General features: G+C 39.4%; 2 protein-coding genes across 4 annotated transcripts in view; both read left to right on the top strand.

Moving 5' to 3' along the window:
- Positions 1-14,382, top strand: part of LOC135710412 (probable serine/threonine-protein kinase yakA) — a 51,715-nt gene extending 37,333 nt beyond the window's left edge. For 2 of the 3 annotated variants that reach the window (XM_065232984.1, XM_065232985.1), the window contains exons 2-5: positions 9,521-10,399; positions 12,918-13,119; positions 13,182-13,340; positions 13,416-14,382. In XM_065232984.1, coding sequence (XP_065089056.1) covers positions 9,876-10,399; positions 12,918-13,119; positions 13,182-13,340; positions 13,416-13,601 — 1,071 coding nt within the window. In that variant the 5' untranslated portion in view covers positions 9,521-9,875 and the 3' untranslated portion in view covers positions 13,602-14,382. The remainder of the gene's footprint in view (positions 1-9,520; positions 10,400-12,917; positions 13,120-13,181; positions 13,341-13,415) is intronic. The other variant, XM_065232986.1, reaches the window with a different exon arrangement.
- LOC135710405 (uncharacterized) overlaps positions 1-22,227 on the top strand; it is a 183,169-nt gene that overhangs the window by 86,783 nt on the left and 74,159 nt on the right. The window lies entirely within an intron of this gene.

Here is a 22,227-nt window from a genome sequence, read left to right as displayed (position 1 = left end):
AATGAGTGCTACATGCTCTATCAGTAACCATTTTGGATCTCACGGTATGAAATGTAGGTGAACCGTGATATGGAACAGGAAGAAACACATCATGTGTCGGATGGTATGGCTGATAACCTCTGTGACCGTGGAGATGAATATTGAATATTACCACTACAAAAAAAATATAGCTCTGGAAGGATGACGACAGTCGGATCCATGGCATGGGATACACAGAGTCCGAAATCATATCCAGGCTGGGTTCGAGCAGAATTCTTTCATCTTACGTTTGTGGCTAGATTACCGGAAGCAATTACTATTCCGGTATACATGATGGAGCACATTTCTAGTTTAATGTCACACTGGGCTACGTGCTTTTCTGTTGGAGGCAAGAAAAAAGCGTATACATGCTGTCTGTAAACGCTGTGTTCATGTCTTGTGTGAAGTGGATAACGTTCGATACATTTTATTTAAATCGTTCTTTTTGAAATTTGAGCGAGCAGGAGTATTTGGTGGATCCGAAATCTAATTTTGTGAATTTATTTTGTTAATAGGTAGCGTGATTTTCGAGTTAATATGATTAATTTAAGCTTAAATAGGGGAATTTACGTATTCTCGTCAATCTAAGCAGCGTCCGCACTTCTATTAGCATTTTCACAGCGTCACGCACATATATGACGTGTCTGTTTGTTTCAATTCATCTGCTGCTTGCTTCTCTATCCATTCCAACCGACAGAATTATTCAAAACTTTTTGAAAGCGTTTTTACAACGCTCTAAACTTCTCAGGTGAGTGTGACTATTGTCGGCAGCCTCTTTTTCTTCGGCAACCTTCCCATTAGAACTGCGTGTTAACCAGCTGTTCTATTATCGGCAACTCGAAATCAGCCCCATTTTGTATTACGTATGCTTCATTTGAAGAAAAATCTGGCATAAAAGGATTGCTCGGTCCTACAAATATAATCAGATTGAAGCTGAAAGACTAAATAATCATTTGGATACATTCAGGGAAGTGTGTTGATGGTAAAACAGAGTGAAATTAACGTTTAAATTTTGATTGCCGAAAACAGTCAATGGGTGCCGAAGCCGACATTTACCCTATACAAAACAAAATCGCATAAGATTTAATCTTATGTATAGATTGATTACTGAATCATCTCTTTCAAAGACGTTGCTGATTTGCTAGACCTGTATACGTTCCATTGCACTAGTTTTTGTTGATTATGCGTGAGAGCTCTGGCTAATCAACGCATTTCTCAGAATGTATAACATAGAATCCTTCGAAAAAAAAACATAGGTAATAGTGCACTGTGCTAGCAACCAGTGATTTTCCGCTTCAATGAAGCATATAGTTGTTTTGGTTCGGAAAAAAGTGTCTAAATATATCAGAGTGTGGAGGGAAAAGATTGAAAACAGTAGTGACAAATGACTTCATACCAGGAGCTTTAAGAACCTCCCTTAGCACAGTTGTCAAAGGAATAGCTTTAAAACAACACGGCCAATCATACCAACTCAGTGACTGAGAATAATTGACTCAGAGAATTTTCTTTCCATACGATATTTACTCAGATTTGGAAAATATAAACTGCAGTTAATCATAAGCTATGAGTGACTGCAGTTTGTTTTTTTTCAAATCTGAGTAAATTTCGTATGAAAAAAAAAATCTCTGAGTCAATTATTCTCAGTCACTGAGTTGGTATGATTCGTTCACTCAGAGTAAATGTCAAACAAATACTTTTTTTTCCTTGATTTGTTTTCCGTCGATCTTGTTTTCTGTGCTGAACCAATGTTACCGAAGCCAGGGAAGCAGCTCCTACACAGCAGGACCCTACCTATTGACCCATCATCTCATGAAACGCGGACCAACGGCCTTATTTCCTTACTTAGGCGTGATCAGAGATGTTATGCCGGAGAACATCCCGGTGGTGTCGACTGGGATTGAACCCAGGCCTGCTGGGGTGAGAGGTAATAACGCTTACCACTTTTAAAGTCTTCATTTTTCCAAATTCAAAATAAATTACATTTCATTTTAACCTAGGTGCTCCAGCTACTACAGTAACTTGCCAGCCTTAATTGTTATGATATATATCTAAGTGTTTTTACATTATTCCTGCCTTGTCAATTCAGTAGTTGAAATACGTATATGTCATGGATACCAAAATTAATTAAGTGGAATAAAATGGTAGATAACCTTTTTGCTGTTTTATTTAATAATAAGACTTCTTCCTATAGCAGAAATGCCTGTGTCATTGACGAACAAAGATTTGTGGCAGCCCTGAGGCAAATGAGGAAGGTCCGAAGTGTAAATGTTATACAATATAGGCCCAAGAATGCTACCCTGAGGATCTCCAGCTCTACCAGGTAGTCGATCAGATTTGGATTTTTGATAATTTATCTGCAGAACTAATTTCATAATTTAGCTATCAAACCTTCATACCAAACACTGTACAATGCTTTGTTTTGGAACTTCAGTTGAGCAGCCATCAGATTTGTTTGAACGAATTAAATCGGTATCTCGTAAGAATTGGCGAAATCCAAACTCCTCATCTGCAAAAATTGAGTTGGTATGTGAAGCATCAATATATTCAAAATTATCTTTTAAAAAAGTTCACTTATTGAAGAAAGCAAACTTATTGGACGGAAGCTAGAAGCTTCAGCTGGATTTTTATCCGGCTTCAAAATTGGAACAACTTTTGCATTTTTCCATTTATCAGGAAAGATGGAAACATCTGTTGAATAATCTTACCAAGAAAGTAAGATTAGTAAGATCTTGAAGTATGTCTTGAAGTCTACAGGCAAAAGATATGTGTCCGCCTTTTTCTCCGACTGCGGCTGTGGAATAGTTCTAGCGACGTTTCATCACTAACTAAAGCCCCTACTGCTTTCTCTCTGAGATGACCACGTTGGTCATGACGAGAGGAGCAACACGATAGTTGGGTAAAGAAGAATTCTCGCGTCACTTTTCAAATAGACCAATGTTACATATCCACCATTTTGAGAAAATCGACAGATTATTATTTAAACTGTTTAGAAACAATATATTTTGCAGTACTATTTTTAATGGAGTCAGTGAATAATAACGTTGAAAATTCAGTAGATACGATAAAATCACAATTTAACTTTCAATATCATGCTTCTCCTTCTTCTTCTTCTTCGCATTTCAAGCTTATTGCGTATCGCATATTAGCTTATTGCGTGCTCTCAACTTAGTGTTCTAGATGCACTTCCACAGTTATTAATTGAGAGCTTTCGATGCCTGTACCATTTTTGCATTGGTATAATTGTGTGCCAAGTCCAATCATACTTTTATGCCTAGGAAAGTCAAGAAATTTTCCAATCCGAGAAATTCCTAGACCGGACCGGGAATTGAACCCAGCCACCTCCAGCATGGTCTTGCTTTGTAGCTGCGCCTTTTCCGACTGAGCTAAGGGAGGCATGCTACAACATAGAAAAAACCACATAGGACGTTTTGACGAGTCGCGTTGTACATCGGACATGTTACATTGGACGATTTTTCTCACTGACATAATCAATGAGTGTTACATTGGACGTTTTGATCTACATGATACTAGATTCCCTTTCACAGATTTCATAGTAGAATACCTAACTTTAGATTGGCCCCGCCTTTAGAAAACGAGCACCAATCATGTTAGGCAGTCCGAATGACCGAAGTAACAATCATGTACCCATCATTTCAAACTGTACATTGGACAATTTTTGAGCTAAGATTTTCTTAAATAAATGAAAGTAAATTTGGATGGGTGTTTTTGTATCACATACAATGATAGAAGAGAAATAGTTTGTATCGCTTAACTCGATTTGTTTACATTTGTTACATTGGTCTATTTGAAAAGTGACGCGAGAATTGCATTATAACATACCATCGACTGGAAATGCTCTCGCAACGTGGGGTTTTAGCTAGTGATGAAACGTCGCTAGAACTATTCCACATATTGCCGTACTCTAACGGAACTATCCACCTACCCTCTTCTAAAGATCATTCTCTAGCTAATAAATTATTACACTAAAGCTTCCTATTAGCATTTCCAACCAACTCTGAACGAAAAGAAAATTAGGAATCACATAGATAAATACTAACTTACTAATTTTTCCTTGTTTCAAGATCATCCTCGGTGGACAAAGCCGAGTATTGTCACTATCAACAAGGCATAAAAAGTAACAAGCACTAAGATGTATGCCTTTGATTACTGAAACATCCTGTTAACCTAGTTTGAAGTAGTCAGGACTAGGAATCGATGGTAGATCTTACATCCCGTAAAGTACCACGTTACGGGGCATGATTCAACATTCATCATGTACGTATTCACAAGAAGTCTTCGTCTTCCGTCCTTTTAACGACCTCTCCACTGTTTTGGTAAAATTCTGTTGCATGCAAAGCAAATTTCTCTTACATCCAATGAAAGGTTGGATTTATTACATCCTCTGCTTATGTATCATGCAAAATATGTAATGGAAATTCTTGCAATAAATTGTGTAAATTATATGTTTTTCCTCTAACATCAAATAGTTGTTACTAGAACACAGTTCAATGATCATATCATAGCAGCAACCGTAGATCTTTGTTTTCCACACACATGAAAATGGCAGTTCAGTGTTGCTGCCAAAGCCAGGAATACCGTCGGGGATCCAGCATTGATAGGCTTATAGGCCTGCTGGATACACTCGGTAAACTAATGGAAAGGATCATCTTTAATAGGCAGACGAAATCTACGGAGAGTGAGCATGAATTGTCAAATGGAAAGGGATATCTACGGTGGATGTAATTTGGACAGTGGTCGAGAGAGCGGAAAACTCATCCAAAAAGAATCGGAGAGGAAATCGATATTGCGCTGTGATAGCGATAGACGTCAAGAACTCATTTATTAGTGCCAGCTGGGAAGCCATCGAAGAATCGCTAAACCAAATGCCGCCGTGCTATAGATTGAGAAACCCTGCATTAAAATCTTCAGAATGTTTTTCTTGATCTTTTTAAGAAACATTTTTTGTCGGAAATTTTGGTTCCGTGTTGTCACCAGTTGATAAAAAACAAACAAACACGACCATGATAATAAGCCTGAGTATGAACACACAACATGGATTTCGCTGTATGAAATGATTATATGAATATATTCGTTTTTCAAAAATGACAGCATTTTAAATTTTTAAATGTTCAGCTTGCTGAATGTAATCTATTATCTCACAATAAAAGCTTTTCAGCTCTCAAATTACCGATGACTGATGAAGTTCATCATCAAGAAAATATAATATTGACGTTGCCTCATCATCAATCTAACCTGTTCGAATGTCGAAACGATTCTCGGAATTCGGTTTTGCTTTTCTAAAATTAGCAGTTGAGTTGATCCAACTGCTCCCTTTCACATTCTTTTCCTATCGACGTCAATTTGCACTTTACGATGCCATGACTTTCACGTGGCTAGATTTTTTTTTCCATTTCAGATCCTTTTCAATTATTCGTGAATAAATGCTTCACGTTCCATTTTCAGTTTTGCAGGTTGTTTTCCAACTTCAGTTTGAAGGATAGTTAACAGGGAAACTTTTACCCCTGGCTCTTGGCCTTGCTACATTCTTCAGAAGATAGATGTCCATTTGCACTAGTACCCTAGATGGTGGTTGTTCATGGTGATGGCTTTTGAAGCATATCAGAAAAAAAATTAACTCTTGTAGCTTGACTTACTGGGAGAAAAGACAACTGCAGTTAGGAAACAAAAGGAACAGTGAGTGGGAATCAGTGCTGTCGGTAATTCAACGTGACACTTGAGTATACTTCGTGAGGAGAAATAGTATTTTCATATATTTTATAGGATTCTTGTGAATATAGGTGGATGTTTATTGTGTTTTACTCTACTGATTAAAATAGATATAGGATAAGAAAATATAGGGTAAATGTTGGCTTCGGCACCAATTGACTGTTTTCGGCAACCAAAATTTAAACGTTAATTTCACTATGTTTTCCCATCAACACACTTCCCTGAATGTATTGAAACGATTCTTTAGTATTTCAGCTTCAATCTGATTATATTTGTATGACCGATCAATCCTGTAATGCCAGATTTTTCTTCAAATGAAGCATACGCACAACAAAATGGGGTTGATTTAGAGTTGCCGATAATAGAACAGCTGGTTAACACGCAGTTCTAATGGGAAGGTTGCCAAAGAAAAAGAGTCTGCCAACAATAGTCACACTCACCTGAGAAGTTTGGAGCGTTGTAAAAACGCTTTAAAACCGTTTTGAAAAATTCTATCGATTGGAATGGATAGAGAAGCAAGCAGCAGATGAATGTAAACAAACAGACACGTCATATATGTGCGTGACGCTGAGAAAATGCTAATAGAAGTGCGGACGCTGCTTAGATTGACGAGAATACGTAAATTCCCCTACCACATGATTTCGATTTAGAATTTCATCGGTTCATGCGTTGACAGAAAAAGATAAACAAATCGACAATCTGTGTGGAAACACTGAGCAGATTGAAATTAGGTCACTTGTACGATGACAGTGTGGTGAAATTAATCAATTTTCAATGCGTCTCCATGCACCATTGTTGCTGCTGGAAGAAGGTTATATGGACAATTCAATGTTGTCATCACGTGTCGGGGGAATTATAATTTAAACGGACCCCAAAGGAGGAGATTAATTTAAGTAAAATGATAAATAAACGATTCAAAGATAGAATATCTGTTGACCTGTCCATTTGCTTGGAAGACACTGACGGTGGGTTTCCATGTCTCAGAACTGGAATTTGTGTGCCAAAAGTGGTAGGCACACAACAAACTTCATTATCTGCATCGTGACTAGGAGGTATTTTAATTGAGTTAAGAGTTGCATGTATGACGTGAGCACATTATCTCTTGACATATTGGTTGCAAGTAGCTGCAGTTATATGAATTTTCAATTATACTTGAACATGGCTAGTGTGATTGTATTCTGTGTTATTGTATGAAGAAGAAGAACATGTAGAAAAGAAGAAGAATAATGCTGAATAAATTTCAAGTATTTGACATCTTTTGATTAAGAAGCATTTTATATATGTTTGGCTTCCCAAGATGATGGAATAAAACTGAGCATTTCTTCTACCACAACGACCAATCCATGCGTGTTTAATTACTTTTATTAATTACTTGCTGAGTGTCTCCGGCCTTGCTCGGGATTCAATATTAGCTTGAGTTTATGCGCCAATTAAAAAAAAACATTCTATATTGTACGTAGCCCCCCTCTTATCCAAGGGGTTACCACCTATGACCTCCACATGCCAAATTCCCTGCCCCAAACTCAGACAGACAGACAGACAGACAGACAGACAGACAGACAGACAGACAGACAGACAGACAGACAGACAGACAGACAGACAGACAGACAGACAGACAGACAGACAGACAGACAGACAGACAGACAGACAGACAGACAGACAGACAGACAGACAGACAGACAGACAGACAGACAGACAGACAGACAGACAGACAGACAGACAGACAGACAGACAGACAGACAGACAGACAGACAGACAGACAGACAGACAGACAGACAGACAGACAGACAGACAGACAGACAGACAGACAGACAGACAGACAGACAGACAGACAGACAGACAGACAGACAGACAGACAGACAGACAGACAGACAGACAGACAGACAGACAGACAGACAGACAGACAGACAGACAGACAGACAGACAGACAGACAGACAGACAGACAGACAGACAGACAGACAGACAGACAGACAGACAGACAGACAGACAGACAGACAGACAGACAGACAGACAGACAGACAGACAGACAGACAGACAGACAGACAGACAGACAGACAGACAGACAGACAGACAGACAGACAGACAGACAGACAGACAGACAGACAGACAGACAGACAGACAGACAGACAGACAGACAGACAGACAGACAGACAGACAGACAGACAGACAGACAGACAGACAGACAGACAGACAGACAGACAGACAGACAGACAGACAGACAGACAGACAGACAGACAGACAGACAGACAGACAGACAGACAGACAGACAGACAGACAGACAGACAGACAGACAGACAGACAGACAGACAGACAGACAGACAGACAGACAGACAGACAGACAGACAGACAGACAGACAGACAGACAGACAGACAGACAGACAGACAGACAGACAGACAGACAGACAGACAGACAGACAGACAGACAGACAGACAGACAGACAGACAGACAGACAGACAGACAGACAGACAGACAGACAGACAGACAGACAGACAGACAGACAGACAGACAGACAGACAGACAGACAGACAGACAGACAGACAGACAGACAGACAGACAGACAGACAGACAGACAGACAGACAGACAGACAGACAGACAGACAGACAGACAGACAGACAGACAGACAGACAGACAGACAGACAGACAGACAGACAGACAGACAGACAGACAGACAGACAGACAGACAGACAGACAGACAGACAGACAGACAGACAGACAGACAGACAGACAGACAGACAGACAGACAGACAGACAGACAGACAGACAGACAGACAGACAGACAGACAGACAGACAGACAGACAGACAGACAGACAGACAGACAGACAGACAGACAGACAGACAGACAGACAGACAGACAGACAGACAGACAGACAGACAGACAGACAGACAGACAGACAGACAGACAGACAGACAGACAGACAGACAGACAGACAGACAGACAGACAGACAGACAGACAGACAGACAGACAGACAGACAGACAGACAGACAGACAGACAGACAGACAGACAGACAGACAGACAGACAGACAGACAGACAGACAGACAGACAGACAGACAGACAGACAGACAGACAGACAGACAGACAGACAGACAGACAGACAGACAGACAGACAGACAGACAGACAGACAGACAGACAGACAGACAGACAGACAGACAGACAGACAGACAGACAGACATTCCTCCTATGTTTTTGTCTATAATTGTCTTTATTTTCATGATCCAACTTTCTCATAAAATGATCATGCGATTGATGCATATACAGGGATAGCGCGAATGACCATGGAGAATTGTAAGTCTTCAGAAATTGAGAAAAGACAAGAAAATTCAGATCTCGGCAAACAGACAGACAGACAGATTACTGTATGTGGTATCCAAACTATGGTAGAATACGAAAATAGGTACCAGTAAGGACCACAGTGAAATGAGTTCAACTGCTGATCGATAATTGGTTCATTTATTGATTTCAGGGGGGTTTACATCATAATCTTACAATTTTGATTATCCTATTTGTTGTGTGTGTCAGAGCGAGGCGACAGGAGGACGAAATAAATAAAAATACGCATTTTACTGGTTTAGTAATTTCGGGGACACGGCGGTCTTACCCGGCAAGTCCATCATCATGTTGGCCATATTTTGACTACATTAGTATGTTCTCAAATAGGATCAACGCAGATAAAATATGATAAAAAGTGATCAACTAGGCCTAGAAGGATTTGCCCCAATTACCCATCACCCTTAAACACATATTGATGTTATATTTCTTTTACTTTCAGATGTTTTTTGAACCAACGGTGATTCTACTAATGATCGAGTAAGAATGCATTCCGGGATATACATTTTTGCTGCAAATATGCGAGCCAGTGAAGGATTATAATAAATAACCGAAGATCAGTAAAAATCCCTGGTTAACCTACACGCAAATGGCATTCCACTTGAAGATGCACGCGAGATGCCGAGGAGAGAAACGAACAGTACAATAGAATATCAATTGCCAAGCACACACAGAGTCACGTTTTAAAAGCGATTAACAGTACCGACAGGAGTACGGACCCTTTTGCTGAAATAGACAGTTGCCTTCACTTTGACGGTAAACTCCCAATCACAGTCATCTAGCGGCACAACGAGGAAATGCATTTTTGGATCGATAAGCGTTCGCAAGCTTGTGGTTTCGGTAGGGCTCGAGTGGCAGCGTCCCTGTCTGGTGGCGGAGGGCTCGGTTTCGGGCATCCCCGACGTATACCTAGAAAATCAATGGTTACCCCAATACATCGGTTTCAAACGGTCGACTGTACCAGGCCACATCTCTATCGGCAACAACAACAACAGCAGCAGCAACAACAGCAACAACAGCAGCAGCAGCAGCAGCAGCAACAGCAGCAGCAACAACAGCATCAGTCTCAACAGCAACAATCACAGTCACAGAATAGCAGTCATCATCAGCATTACCATCAACAGCAGACCAACAATAATCAGCCACACATTCAACATCATCAAGCTCAGCTGCATAGCAGTGGCCACTATAATCAGCATAATAGCATACTTCCACCATCAACGCATCATGCACAGGCTTCGTCGCCGGCTCAACATCTTCAACAAACACAGCAGCACGCAAACAACTATCATGTGCCAGTGACAGTTAATCATATTTATAGGTATGAACGTGTGGTATGGTTTCAATATTCAGGCATTATTTTCATGAAATTAAATAAAAGTAGGTACGATCTCTGAATGGAATCAGTGCAACGTGACTTCCATGATAGCAAATCTGTTAATCTACATTTTATCAAACTTTTCAGCTTTTTACATACTGTTCTGAGAAGATGTTCGATAGCTTGTCCATATACCACGTTGACAGTTTTTGAGAGAATTTATACCCTCACACATCTAATCGTCCTTTGGATAATCATTCACATTTTTCTATACTCCCTTTTCCCTAAAATGTTCATCTGTGGACAGCCCATAAGCATTTTTTTTCAAAATTTATTCAAAGGAGCAGTTTACAAAGCCAAATAATATATCCGTCAGGCTCGACCTTCTCCGATTTGCATGAAACTTTCAGTGTTTGGAAAAACGCCAAAACTGAAATCTTATGCATGAGCTTATGCGCCTTTAAGTTTTGCCATCCAAAATTCATCGTCGCAAAAATCACCGATGAGATGTCAGGTTCAAAAACTCATTTCTTTATATGTCGGCGCCATTCATTGTTATTAGTATTGTTTACGAATCAGGGATTGGAAAACTAACACAACATGCATAAGCATGCTATCAATTGACGTTTGAGTGGTTTTTGTGAGTTTAAAGCTGGAATGATTTTTCGGCGTTGTGAGTGTGAGTGCGTCAATAAGCATGAGAATCTCAAGCGTGAATTTTGTTTGCCGCATTCGCATGCGAGTTTATTCTCGCAAGGACGCTCAATGAATGAGAATGATTTTCTGAACACTGCACACTTACATGGTGAACAGATGTTGTGGTTTGGTGAAGCATTTCCTGCATCGCTGTGCTGTGGTTTCCGCGCCAGTGCACTGCACTGCACAGTGGTCGGAGATGCCAATTTGGTGAACTTAATTGTTTTGTGGTCAAACCGTTGACTTGATCCAAAAACTGTCTTCAGAAGAATTGTTTAAAAAAACATTGCGCATATTATGACAATCACCAATATTTGTCATGGCATACTATGAAAAAAATAAAGAAATAAAAAAATTACTTTTTTTTTGAGTTGGTTGGAAAATGCTAACATGAAGCTTTAGTGTGATAATTTATTAGCTAGAGAATGATCTTTTTTAGAAGAGGGTAGGTGGATAGTTCCGTTAGAGTACGGCAGTATGAAAATTGAATAGAAGTTGAAAATGAGCGAAGGGCCATTAATGCGACAGTTTTTGAAGATAGACGCACATCTTTGCCTAACCCGTACGATGTACGCGGAGACTTGAAGTATGTCTCCAAGTCTACAGGCAAAAGAGATAGAAGGGTAGTTTTTTTTTTCAGCAAAGTAGTAGTACTCACAAAAATATGAAACTTTGCTGAACACATCAAATTTTTATGTCGAAAACTTGTGAAGATATGAATCATTTTTTTTTATGGAAAATGCCTTTAATTTAGTTTTTTAAGTAAAACTTTTTTTATAACAGTTTTTGAAGTGAACGACAGCCTCAACAGTACGTGAATCATCACAAGTGTAAACTCTCCGTAAAGGAAACTAAACTAATCCACCTACGAACAGTCACGACCTATAGATTAAGAAACACTGCTTTAAATAATTATTAATTATAGAGATCTAAGACCTAATCGAATCTTCAATGTCCATCTACATGTAGAACCTCAGACATGACGACTCTAAAACAAATTATTGGAATATTGTGATTTTTTTAAGATTCTACTGATAGGTAACGATTGAGCAAAGCAAATTTATCTTTGAAATGAGATCAGTTCATTCAAGATTTTGCCTCCTTTTGACAATATCTCAACGATTGGTTTCTCTTTTGGTACGTACGGAAAGGTAAATAAATTTGGAAGCCATCAGTAATTATAACATTCCGTTTGGTGCTAAACTGCGCTAGATTAAGAAAGACTAAGTGCGGGTTGTGCTTAATAGGCCGGAAATGGGGTAGTTAACCCTACGTGTAACATGTGAGCTTTAGAAAATTCGAAGTTGGTTTTATGGATCGAAAGGACTGAACAAGAGGACAGTGAGAAAAAAAATCGAACTAGTATTGTTGAGTTAATGATTAGGGAAAGATGAGGCAATATTTACCCCCGGAGAAAGATTATTTTTTGCAAGTTTTGAAGACATTTTCAATATATTTTCGTAGATTTATCTTGCAGCATTGCTAGTTCAGACATTGAACTAGCAATGTTCCTTAACAGATCCTCGAAAAAGAGGTAAACAAGGAATTTTAAATGCTAAAAAGTCATGCAGCTTACCCCATTTTACACTATACCTGGTATGGTTATGAAATTGTAATAACGTAGTTAGTGGAACACTAATACTATTTGGAGCAATATTTTTTTTTAAATTTTGCCTTCGTTTAAAGTTTTGCTTATCCTTATTGGAATAGACTTTGTCCTTCAAAATAAAACTTGAGTGCAAAAATTAAAAAATTCGAGCAAAGATTGGCATGGCAAAAAAAAAAGCCAGTTTAATTGATAAACCGTATCTATTTAACATTACAGTAATTCATCTCCGCAACCGAATGCCATCGAAATCGATCAGAGCAGTGTCGGCATAGGAACACTGAACCAACACGTGCCCCACGTTGGACATGATGCTCAACTGCTGCCAGCGCATCTGAAATGTGGCATGTGGGCTTCACTCGCCCTGGCGACGGTGTTCGTAGCGGGAGCAAAGTTCTATTTCGACCATCAGGTGCCACATGTACAGCAGTTAGAAATGCTTGAATACGAAAGAATCAACATTGTTTTCCTATTATTCCACAGGGTACCGGCCTGGAAGTGCTTATCTTCTGCGCGTTTTCAGCAACGTTTTTCCTAGCAGCGTGTACTGTTTCACTGTGCCGACGTCCAAGGGATCTGCAGATACCCGTTAACAATGTGATATCGGAGACGATCTCCAACGGCGAGCAAAACTCCCTACAGGTACGCGAGAAGTCAGATAAATGCAGCTAAACCAGGATTGTTACTCAATCTCAAAGTTCATTTTCTCGATTTTAGAACAATCCGGATCTAGTGAATAATACTCCATCGCCTCTGCTGAATGGGAGCGTGGGTGGAACGCAGCCAAGTTCGCTGGCCGTGTTGGCACCACCCCCTCCTTACCACATTGCCATTCTGCTGCCGGAAAGCACAAAGGATACGGATGAATCGCCGCCACCGTCATACGATAAAATAGTGATATAATAATAAATTAAAAATCTGCTAGACATCGTACTAGTTACAGGTGCACATCCCATAGTTGAGGCCTACATGTATTCATTTATTTGTATAGAAGCCTGAAAAAGAGAAAGAGGTACAACTATGGTGTGCTCTCACGAGTATCAATAACGTTCACCCGATATGGTATATTTTTTTCTAAATTGAATGATGCCAAAGTTCGTTGTTCGAGAGGAACGACTTTTGTTGGGTGGATGTTTTCTTATGCCAGACGGGTATGCAGGATAAATGACACTGTTTTAGTGAAAACCGTGGTAAATAAATACGCTAAAATCTCTTTGTAGAGATTTCAAACTCTCGCTCGATGTGACCTAGGTAAGATTTTAGACTAAGCTAAACAACATAGAAACCGTTAAGAGAGAAACAAAATGCTCACAATCTGAATAGGTTATTCAATTAGCGGAACAAAGAAATTTGATATTATTTAACCTCTGAAAACGAGTTTCTATACACAGCCATAGCCAAGCGAGAACCCCACTGGTACTCAAGTGCGGTAAACGTTATTAAATCCTAAGTTATTTGCGCTCCAACAATCTGTACACTGTGAGTAAGCTAAAGGCGTAGTTCGACGTAGAGTTGGGTTTCATACTTGCATACATGGCGAGGAACCACTGTCGGTTCACAATAGGAAGAGGCTTCGTGTCACTGTCGTACCGGATACGGCAGCTGGCACAGCAGTTGTGTTAGCGTTTAATTATTAAATCGAGTAATTGAAATTTTAATAAATTTTATGATCGATGCAGTTCCGTTTCTTTTATAATTGAAAGAATTATTCTGTCGTATATTCTGAGCACCTACCAGCGAGTTTAGGGCCAACCTGAAGAATTTTCATCTTCGGCGACTGCTTTTTGCCATGTTGATATTTTTGATATTTTTCAGAACCCTTTTCTCCATCATGATCATTTCGATCATGACTTGTTTCTGTTTTTAGATAAATTTCCTTAATTTATTACAAGTAATATCAATAGGCCACATTAAAATTCAACTCAATTTAGATATCTCCTTAGAATAATCCTAGAACTCTCGTAGATTTGTTTAAAGTGCCCAAATCTGTTTCATTCAATAAGCATCATTTTTATTTACAAATTATTGGTGAACCATTGCAGACTCAAATAAAATAGTGACAAGTGTTCAATATTTTTCGTTCCCGAGAGCTCGTGACATTACAACCGAAAGTGTTAAATCAGCCCTGAAAATTAAACACTCTCGGACGTTAATCTATCCTTGAGCGATTCAAAATTTCCACTATTGAACTCAAACTCGTAGTAGCCATGACATTCATTTTTATTATGGTTCTATAACTAGATATCGAGTTAGTGGACATAGAGTTGTGGAGAGTTGACTATACTTCATCTATGTCACCAAAATCGAGACCTTTTTCGATGTGTCACAATTGAGTACTAATATGGCTTAGCGATAAGAATCAAAACTCCCTTAAGTGAATCCTGTTGAAAAACTATTGCAAATTCGTGGAATTTTTGAAAATTGAGGAGGATTTCCAGGGTTCCAACAAAGCGAGAATCACGTCAACACATTCATATCCATTCCCTAATTGACCTACATGTGAAGGCGGCCGGCGCTGTTATTGCCTATCTTAAAATATGACATCACCAGTTTTTACACATTGCAGATGCTAGTCCCACGCATCGTCTGTTGCTTATCTGTGTAATACAGGTGATCTGGTAATAACGGATTAGCAGCCACGAGCGGTTAATCATTCTCATGCTAAATTATGTCGGTACTATCTGAAGTGATTCAGTACTTTCTATAGCCTTTTTGCAGTAATTCAGTACTTTTCAAACTGATTCCGAGATTTTCTAAAGTGTTTCAGTACTTTCAGTAGAGATTTCGAACTCTTTTGAAATGATTCTGTGTTGTCCAAAGTGATTCCGATTTTTCAGAAGGGATTGATACTTTTCTGAAATGATTCAATTATTACAAAGTGCAAGCAATGTCAACCTCTTCTTGTTTCTAACATGTACAACATATTATTATAACATCTAATGATTTCAAAATTCTGTTTAGTTTTGGTTGTTATAGAAAGTGAGTGGAAGCAAGCAATGGAAATCGAAACGATGAAATAATTTAAAATCCTGATGAATGGAGGCGTCTTAGTGGAATACCTACACGGAAACCAAAAATCTATTACAACGAATGTTAGTGCCGTTTCCTATCATCCTCTGTTCATGAACATCGCAACGAATGTTATAAATTGGCCATGCAGGCGATGTAATGGTTTTTTGTCTTTTTGTATTTCGTATTCTATCTACGCTTTCGACTATACCAGTAAGCTTGTAGTTCGTCGCACATTGTAGAACATTGTACAACGACGCACACACTTGCCTCGAATCTCTCCAGCAGAAAAAGCATACGAAGTCGAGTATGCGAGAAAATGAGCGCTTCATGTTTGCTTTTAGGCAGAAGCATGGAGAGAGCAGTGGAGAAAACACAGGTCTGATTTACCTCACTAATACACTCTACATTTTTCGGTCTCCAATTTTCTTGCATTGGACCGCAGCTAGGTATATCGCATCCTCGGTTCATGCGGTCTCCACTAACACCCTCTGATGATGAATCCCACATAATTGTAAGAGAATCTTACATCCCCCGAGAGAAGGATTATGAGTTTTCCATTTAATTCCGCTACCTTATTTGCTTATCCTTGACAAAAACGCGTATTTCGTCTACAATGTGCAGATTTCTTCAGTGTCTTGTACTAATACTCGACTGTACTGTAATAATAAGTCGAGTATTAGTACAAGATTCTGAAGAAGACTGCACATTGTAGACAAAATACGCGTATTTGTCAAGGATAAGCATATAAGGTAATGGAGTTAAATAGAAAATACTAGTCCTTCTCTCTCTTCAAATTAAAATATAATCCAGACTCCGGGCTAACTTGCAACGCTAAAAAATCCGTAAAAAGTCCTAAACTCTCTGAAAATTATCTTGAACACGCCGGGATAACCATAAACATTTGAAAATAAAAAAACAAACACGGATCTTTCTGCTGCGTTTAATACAATGATCCACAAGATTACTGTTGCTAAATTAGAGTGATAAGGCTTCCATGGTCCCCTTCTTAATTGGCTTCGTTCTAAGCTCACGGGTCGTCAAATGTCAGTGAAAATAAGTGACCGTATTTCTCAGCCGTTTCCGGTTTCTTCTGGTGTACCTCTACTTAGTTATATTGGGGTTATGCTGTAAAGGATCGTAGTGATTCATTTTACCTTCAACAACAGCTGGACGTTTTTGCTACACGGTGTTACAAACAAGAATAGGAAGGTATTGAATGGTTCCAAATGTTTCATCATCACTTTCTGCAGAAAAAAAATCACCGACCTGCTTTACATACAGCCTTCATGGTAAGACACTGAATCGGCCAAAGACTTAGGAGTCATGTTAGATTGTCAACTAACCTTTAAGGAGCATGTGTCATATGTCGCCAGTAAAACATTTTCACAGCTTGGCTTTATTTTTCGTTTTGCTAAAGATTTCAGAGATATTTCGTGCTTGCAAACGGTTTTTTGCTCACTAGCCTTTATTATTACGTGTAAATAACATGAAATCATAAATCAAAATTGGTTTTCTCATCATAACTTTGTGGTCTACATTTTTACGGCTTTGCTATGTTCTAGTAAGTTGTAGATAATAACAAAATAAACAATATTGTAGAACACCGCATTGCAGTAAGTTATTGAAGTTTTTGTAGATTTTTAGACCATAATTTATGAACTTGTAACTTAGCAGGGGGCAAAAAGGGGCAAGTACCCATGGTGCATCTTCAAAATTATAGCAAACATCTGTGAATGTAAGCGATTGTTGGTAAACTATGATTTAAACAAAATAGTGAAAGCCGTGCTTAAATGTGCATGCTATTTCATCAGAATTGCCGCACCTAGTGTTAGAGATATCTTGTATACATTATAATACTACTGTTGAAATCAAGTAAGCCATGACCCAAGACTTCAATCAATTTTCTGAGTTCCTTAGCAACCATCGACAAGTGAAGTAAAATAACATTATTAAATCTTAATTATTTGTTAGACATTGAGTGGTTTGAAAGCTCTATTGTGTACACGAATCACGGTAGCAGTGCCCAGTTTTCAACTGTATGAATGGCCTCCATCGGTTTGTAAAATATCTCAATTTGAAATTTGACTGCCTATGTTTTGGAATTTATGCCAAGAACTATTTTTTAAATCATTCTTATATACCAGTTGAAATCGATAAACATCATCTATTTTCAACATGGAGAGCAGCAGGAAGGAGTTCGGCGATAAAAAAATCGCAGCGTATTCAAAGAGGTCCTGAAAGCCTATTCGATTGATTCAGACATTTTGTCGGAAGTTGCTGTGGAGGTAGAAAAGTATACCAAGACTATTTGTGGTATTTTTCAAAGGCTTTGGATAAAACATAATCGCACAGCTGACAGGGTGCTGCTCCACCATTTTGAGAATTTCAAAATACCGTTCAAACTTCCAGCAAACATCCTCAATATGCTTCCTTCGTCATCATCGAGCGTTCCGGCTGGGCGTAAGCCAATGCCTTTCGAAAAGTGTAGTAACTCGACTAAAATAAAGAAAACAGCATCCATTCGTGAGAACCATCAAGCAGAAGAGCTTGTATTTGCAACGCAGATGAAGCTACGCGAGTCAGGTCAGAAACATGCTGCTGATATTCTCAAAGTGGCTGCGCAGACTACCCCGTCGCGGGCAAGCAAAATTGCTAAATCGTGGAAAAGATCATCGAACAATCCATTGTTCGAGTATAACGATGCTGAAGCTTTGGCATTATTTGTTGATGCAAAGCTGTCCAAATCGCAGTACCGTAAAACAGGGTAACATTGATAACTTTTTAAAGTATATTCTAAATAATTTTTAGAGCAATGAATATTTTTTTAATTTTATATTTTAAAACAAGTACTGAGGATGCAGGAGTTAATTCGTTAGTAATTTGTTTTACGGAAATTAAAGCATATGCATTTTTTGTTAAGTTGTTTGACCGAACATCAGTATTTTGATTTGGGGTTACTTTGATAATGCTTGATGAATGTAGAAAAAAATCGTGAAACTCAATCTTTTCAGTTCTTCAAATATGAAACTTTGAATAAGTATATAATCAGGAAACATCATAGTCAATAAGAACACAACATTGAATTTGTGATGGCTATATCGGAAATACATTTCATAAATGATGGTTTGAGTGCTTTTTCAAACAGGCGAAACATACGAAAATGGTTTTTTAATCTGTTTGTAAAATATGTAACACATTCTATATAAAAACGTTATACGATATCAACGGAAATACCCTAAGTTACAATATGGAAACAATATTTCTAATTTAGAGAAAGCGCAGCGAGTAAATTTAATCTTTACATTATACTATCAAAGTTACCCGCATTATCAAAGATACCGTGTTTTACGGTACGTTAGAATTCAAACTAGAAGCGAAAAAAGCTGTTATCTGGGTGAAAACTATATACACGGTATGAAAAAATCAATGAAAATATTTCTGTAACTTGCAAGCATCTGTAATTTGCAAGAAAACATGCAAATTGGTTTGAAAGCAATACGCAGATGTTTAAAAGATAGTTATATTTATACTAAATATAGGATAAAATTAAGTTTTTTTTTCTGTGTTATAGTCAGCGGCACATGTGTGGAAGTAAAACTACAATCAGCTTCTTGACCACACGTCGGAGCGAATCATCGATGCAAACGAAGAAACTTTGGATAACTTCACAGACATCTCACTGCGTCCTAGCAAGAAGTACGGTCGACTTGTTTCGCGCTCCGTTAATTTGGAAGTTTTCTCGCTATTATCTGACGTAAATAATCAGTTTTTTCTCGCTTAGTGATTCCTGGCATAATTCCCGATAAATTTATCAAAAAGTGAGTTTTTTTTTTCTGAGAAGAAAGTGTGTTTTCGGCATCATCGGAAGGAAAATTGTTTTTGCGATTGCCAATTCGCCAACCATTTTGCGCACCATCGGTGCGTGGTCACGCATACCTGTGCACACGGATCATCGTCATCGAGTGTCAGCATCTGCCTCCACATTCAAACCGCTCATCCATCTCGTGTGTTCAGCTGAGTGCCGAGCTTCATACAAGCACACACCAACGAAGACCGCCCGCACACGCGGATCGAAGATCATCAAAGCTGCGCGTCGCTCCGCTGCTGCTGTGTAAACGCTCGGTGGTAGTAGTATAGGATTATCAGATAAGTTTTTGTTCTTGTTTCTTTCTTTCTCCCATCAGTTAAATTTTAAGTTTGTGTTTCTGTGTTTGTATTTTTTTTTTCTGGTGTATTGTGTCCGAGTAATTTTGATTATCGTTGCAGTGGTAGAGCGTTTTTCGCTCCCACTAGTACGGCAAAATGGACATTTTGTCAGAAGACGAAATGGACGTTTTGTCGGAAGATGACACCACTTTGCCACGCGATAGCAAGAAGGGTCGAAAACGTCTGTCATCCCAGAAATCAGATGATGCCATCCCTGCTTCGTCATCTCAGTCTGGTAATGGACAGGGACAGATAAGCCCCCGATCGCGAGCCTACCCAGAAGACTCGACTGGCCCATGGGTTGTTTACTTTCAGCCCAAAAAGAAACCTTTGAATGTAATGCAAATTACTAATGATCTGACGAAGCGGTTCTCGGCCGTGACCGAAATCTCGAAGGTAAGGTACAATAAACTTCGCGTTGTCGTCTCTAACCTGAAACAAGCTAACGAGATTGCTGCCTCCCAGCTCTTTACACTCGAGTATAGAGTGTACATCCCAGCTCGTAATGTGGAGATCGAAGGTGTGGTGACCGAAGCGAGTCTGACCCCCGAGATCTTGGCGAAGCAAGCGGTTGGCCGTTTCAAGAACCCCTTGCTTCCCACGGTTGAGATACTGGAAGTCCAGAAGCTGAACTCAGTATCTTTCAGCGAGGGTAAAAAGAGCTTTACCCCCACAGACTCGTTTCGGGTGACCTTTTCTGGTTCAGCCCTTCCTCACTACATCGAGTTGGGAAAACTTCGGCTACCTGTGCGTTTGTTTGTTCCTCGGGTCATGAACTGCCAAAATTGCAAACAGTTGGGACATACGGCCTCTCACTGTGGCAGCAAGGCACGCTGTTCCAAATGCGGGGAGAAGCACGAGGATGGCGCCTGCACAGTCACTGCACCAAAATGCGTGTACTGTAAGGGAACTCCTCATGGTCTCTCATCGTGCCCGGCGTACAAACAACGCGGGGAGAAACTAGAACGCTCTCTTAAGGAGCGTTCCAGGCAGTCTTTTGCAGCAATGCTAAAAACAGCCACACCATCAACCAACGACAAAAATCCCTTTGCTGTTTTGTCTGATGACGAGTCTGACTCTGACTTGGCTGAGGAGGGAGTTTCTTTCAGTTTTCCGGAAGGTTCTGCACGGAAACGAAAACGCATCCGTTCGCGGAAAGTTGCAGATAAGGAACCCCAAATCAGCTTGCCCAAATCAAGGAGTGATGGAAAAAAGGAAGTTTCAACTCCTCCTGGTTTCCGCAGAACTGACTATAACCAGAATTTTCCATCTCTCCCGGGGACATCAAAAACCCCTGATGGTTCATTTTTAAGAACAGAAGCCCCTTATTCATCCGGGTTGTTCTCATTTGATAAAATTGTGGACGATATTCTCAAGTACCTCAATATTTCTGATCCTCTCAAAAGCATTGTTCTGGCAATGCTTCCTTCTGTGAAGACCCTCTTGAAGCAATTGACATTGAAGTGGCCCCTCATTGCAGCAATCATTTCCTTCGATGGATAATTTTCCAAACGAGGTCGGGGATTTGATCACTGTTCTACAGTGGAATTGTCGAAGTCTCATTCCTAAATTAGACTCTTTTAAGTTTTTAATTCCCAATAATGATTGTGATGCATTTGCTGTTTGTGAAACTTGGCTCTCTTCAGATATCGATCTTCCTTTTTATGATTTTAACATTATTCGACTGGATCGTGAGGATTCGCGTGGAGGAGGGGTACTTTTGGGGATCAAAAAGTGCCATTCCTTCTATAGAGTGAATCTTCCACAATTTCCAGGTATTGAAGTTGTTGCATGTCAGGCTATTATTAAAGGTAAGAGCCTTTGTATTGCTTCTGTTTATATTCCTCCTAGAGCCGTTGTTAATCGCAAACAACTTTCAGATATCTGTTCGGTACTTCCTGCTCCACGGTTGATTATGGGAGATTTGAATTCCCACGGTACAGGCTGGGGGGAACTGTATGATGACAACCGTTCTACTTTGATATATGACCTCTGCGACAGCTTTAATATGACAATTCTTAACAATGGAGAAGTAACACGTTTGGCTGGCCCATCCTCGAATGGAAGTAGATTAGACCTCACACTTTGCTCTAACTCATTATCGTTGGATTGCACGTGGAATGTGATCCAAGATCCCCACGGTAGTGATCACTTGCCGATCAAAGTTTCAGTTGCCAGTGGGTTCAACCCGTCGGAACCCGTTAACGTCGCGTACGATCTTACCCGTAATATCGATTGGACAAAGTTCAAGAATGTGATAGAAGATGCCCTAACGTCGGTAGAAGGGCTTCCACCGTTGGAGGAATATAAC

This window comes from Ochlerotatus camptorhynchus, unplaced genomic scaffold, assembly GCF_037179485.1.
Source record: "Ochlerotatus camptorhynchus isolate MF236.1 unplaced genomic scaffold, CSIRO-AGI_Acam_v1.1 ptg000380l, whole genome shotgun sequence".
In the NCBI taxonomy this organism is placed as follows: Eukaryota; Metazoa; Arthropoda; class Insecta; order Diptera; family Culicidae; genus Ochlerotatus; species Ochlerotatus camptorhynchus.
This window is presented reverse-complemented; position numbering and strand designations above follow the sequence as displayed.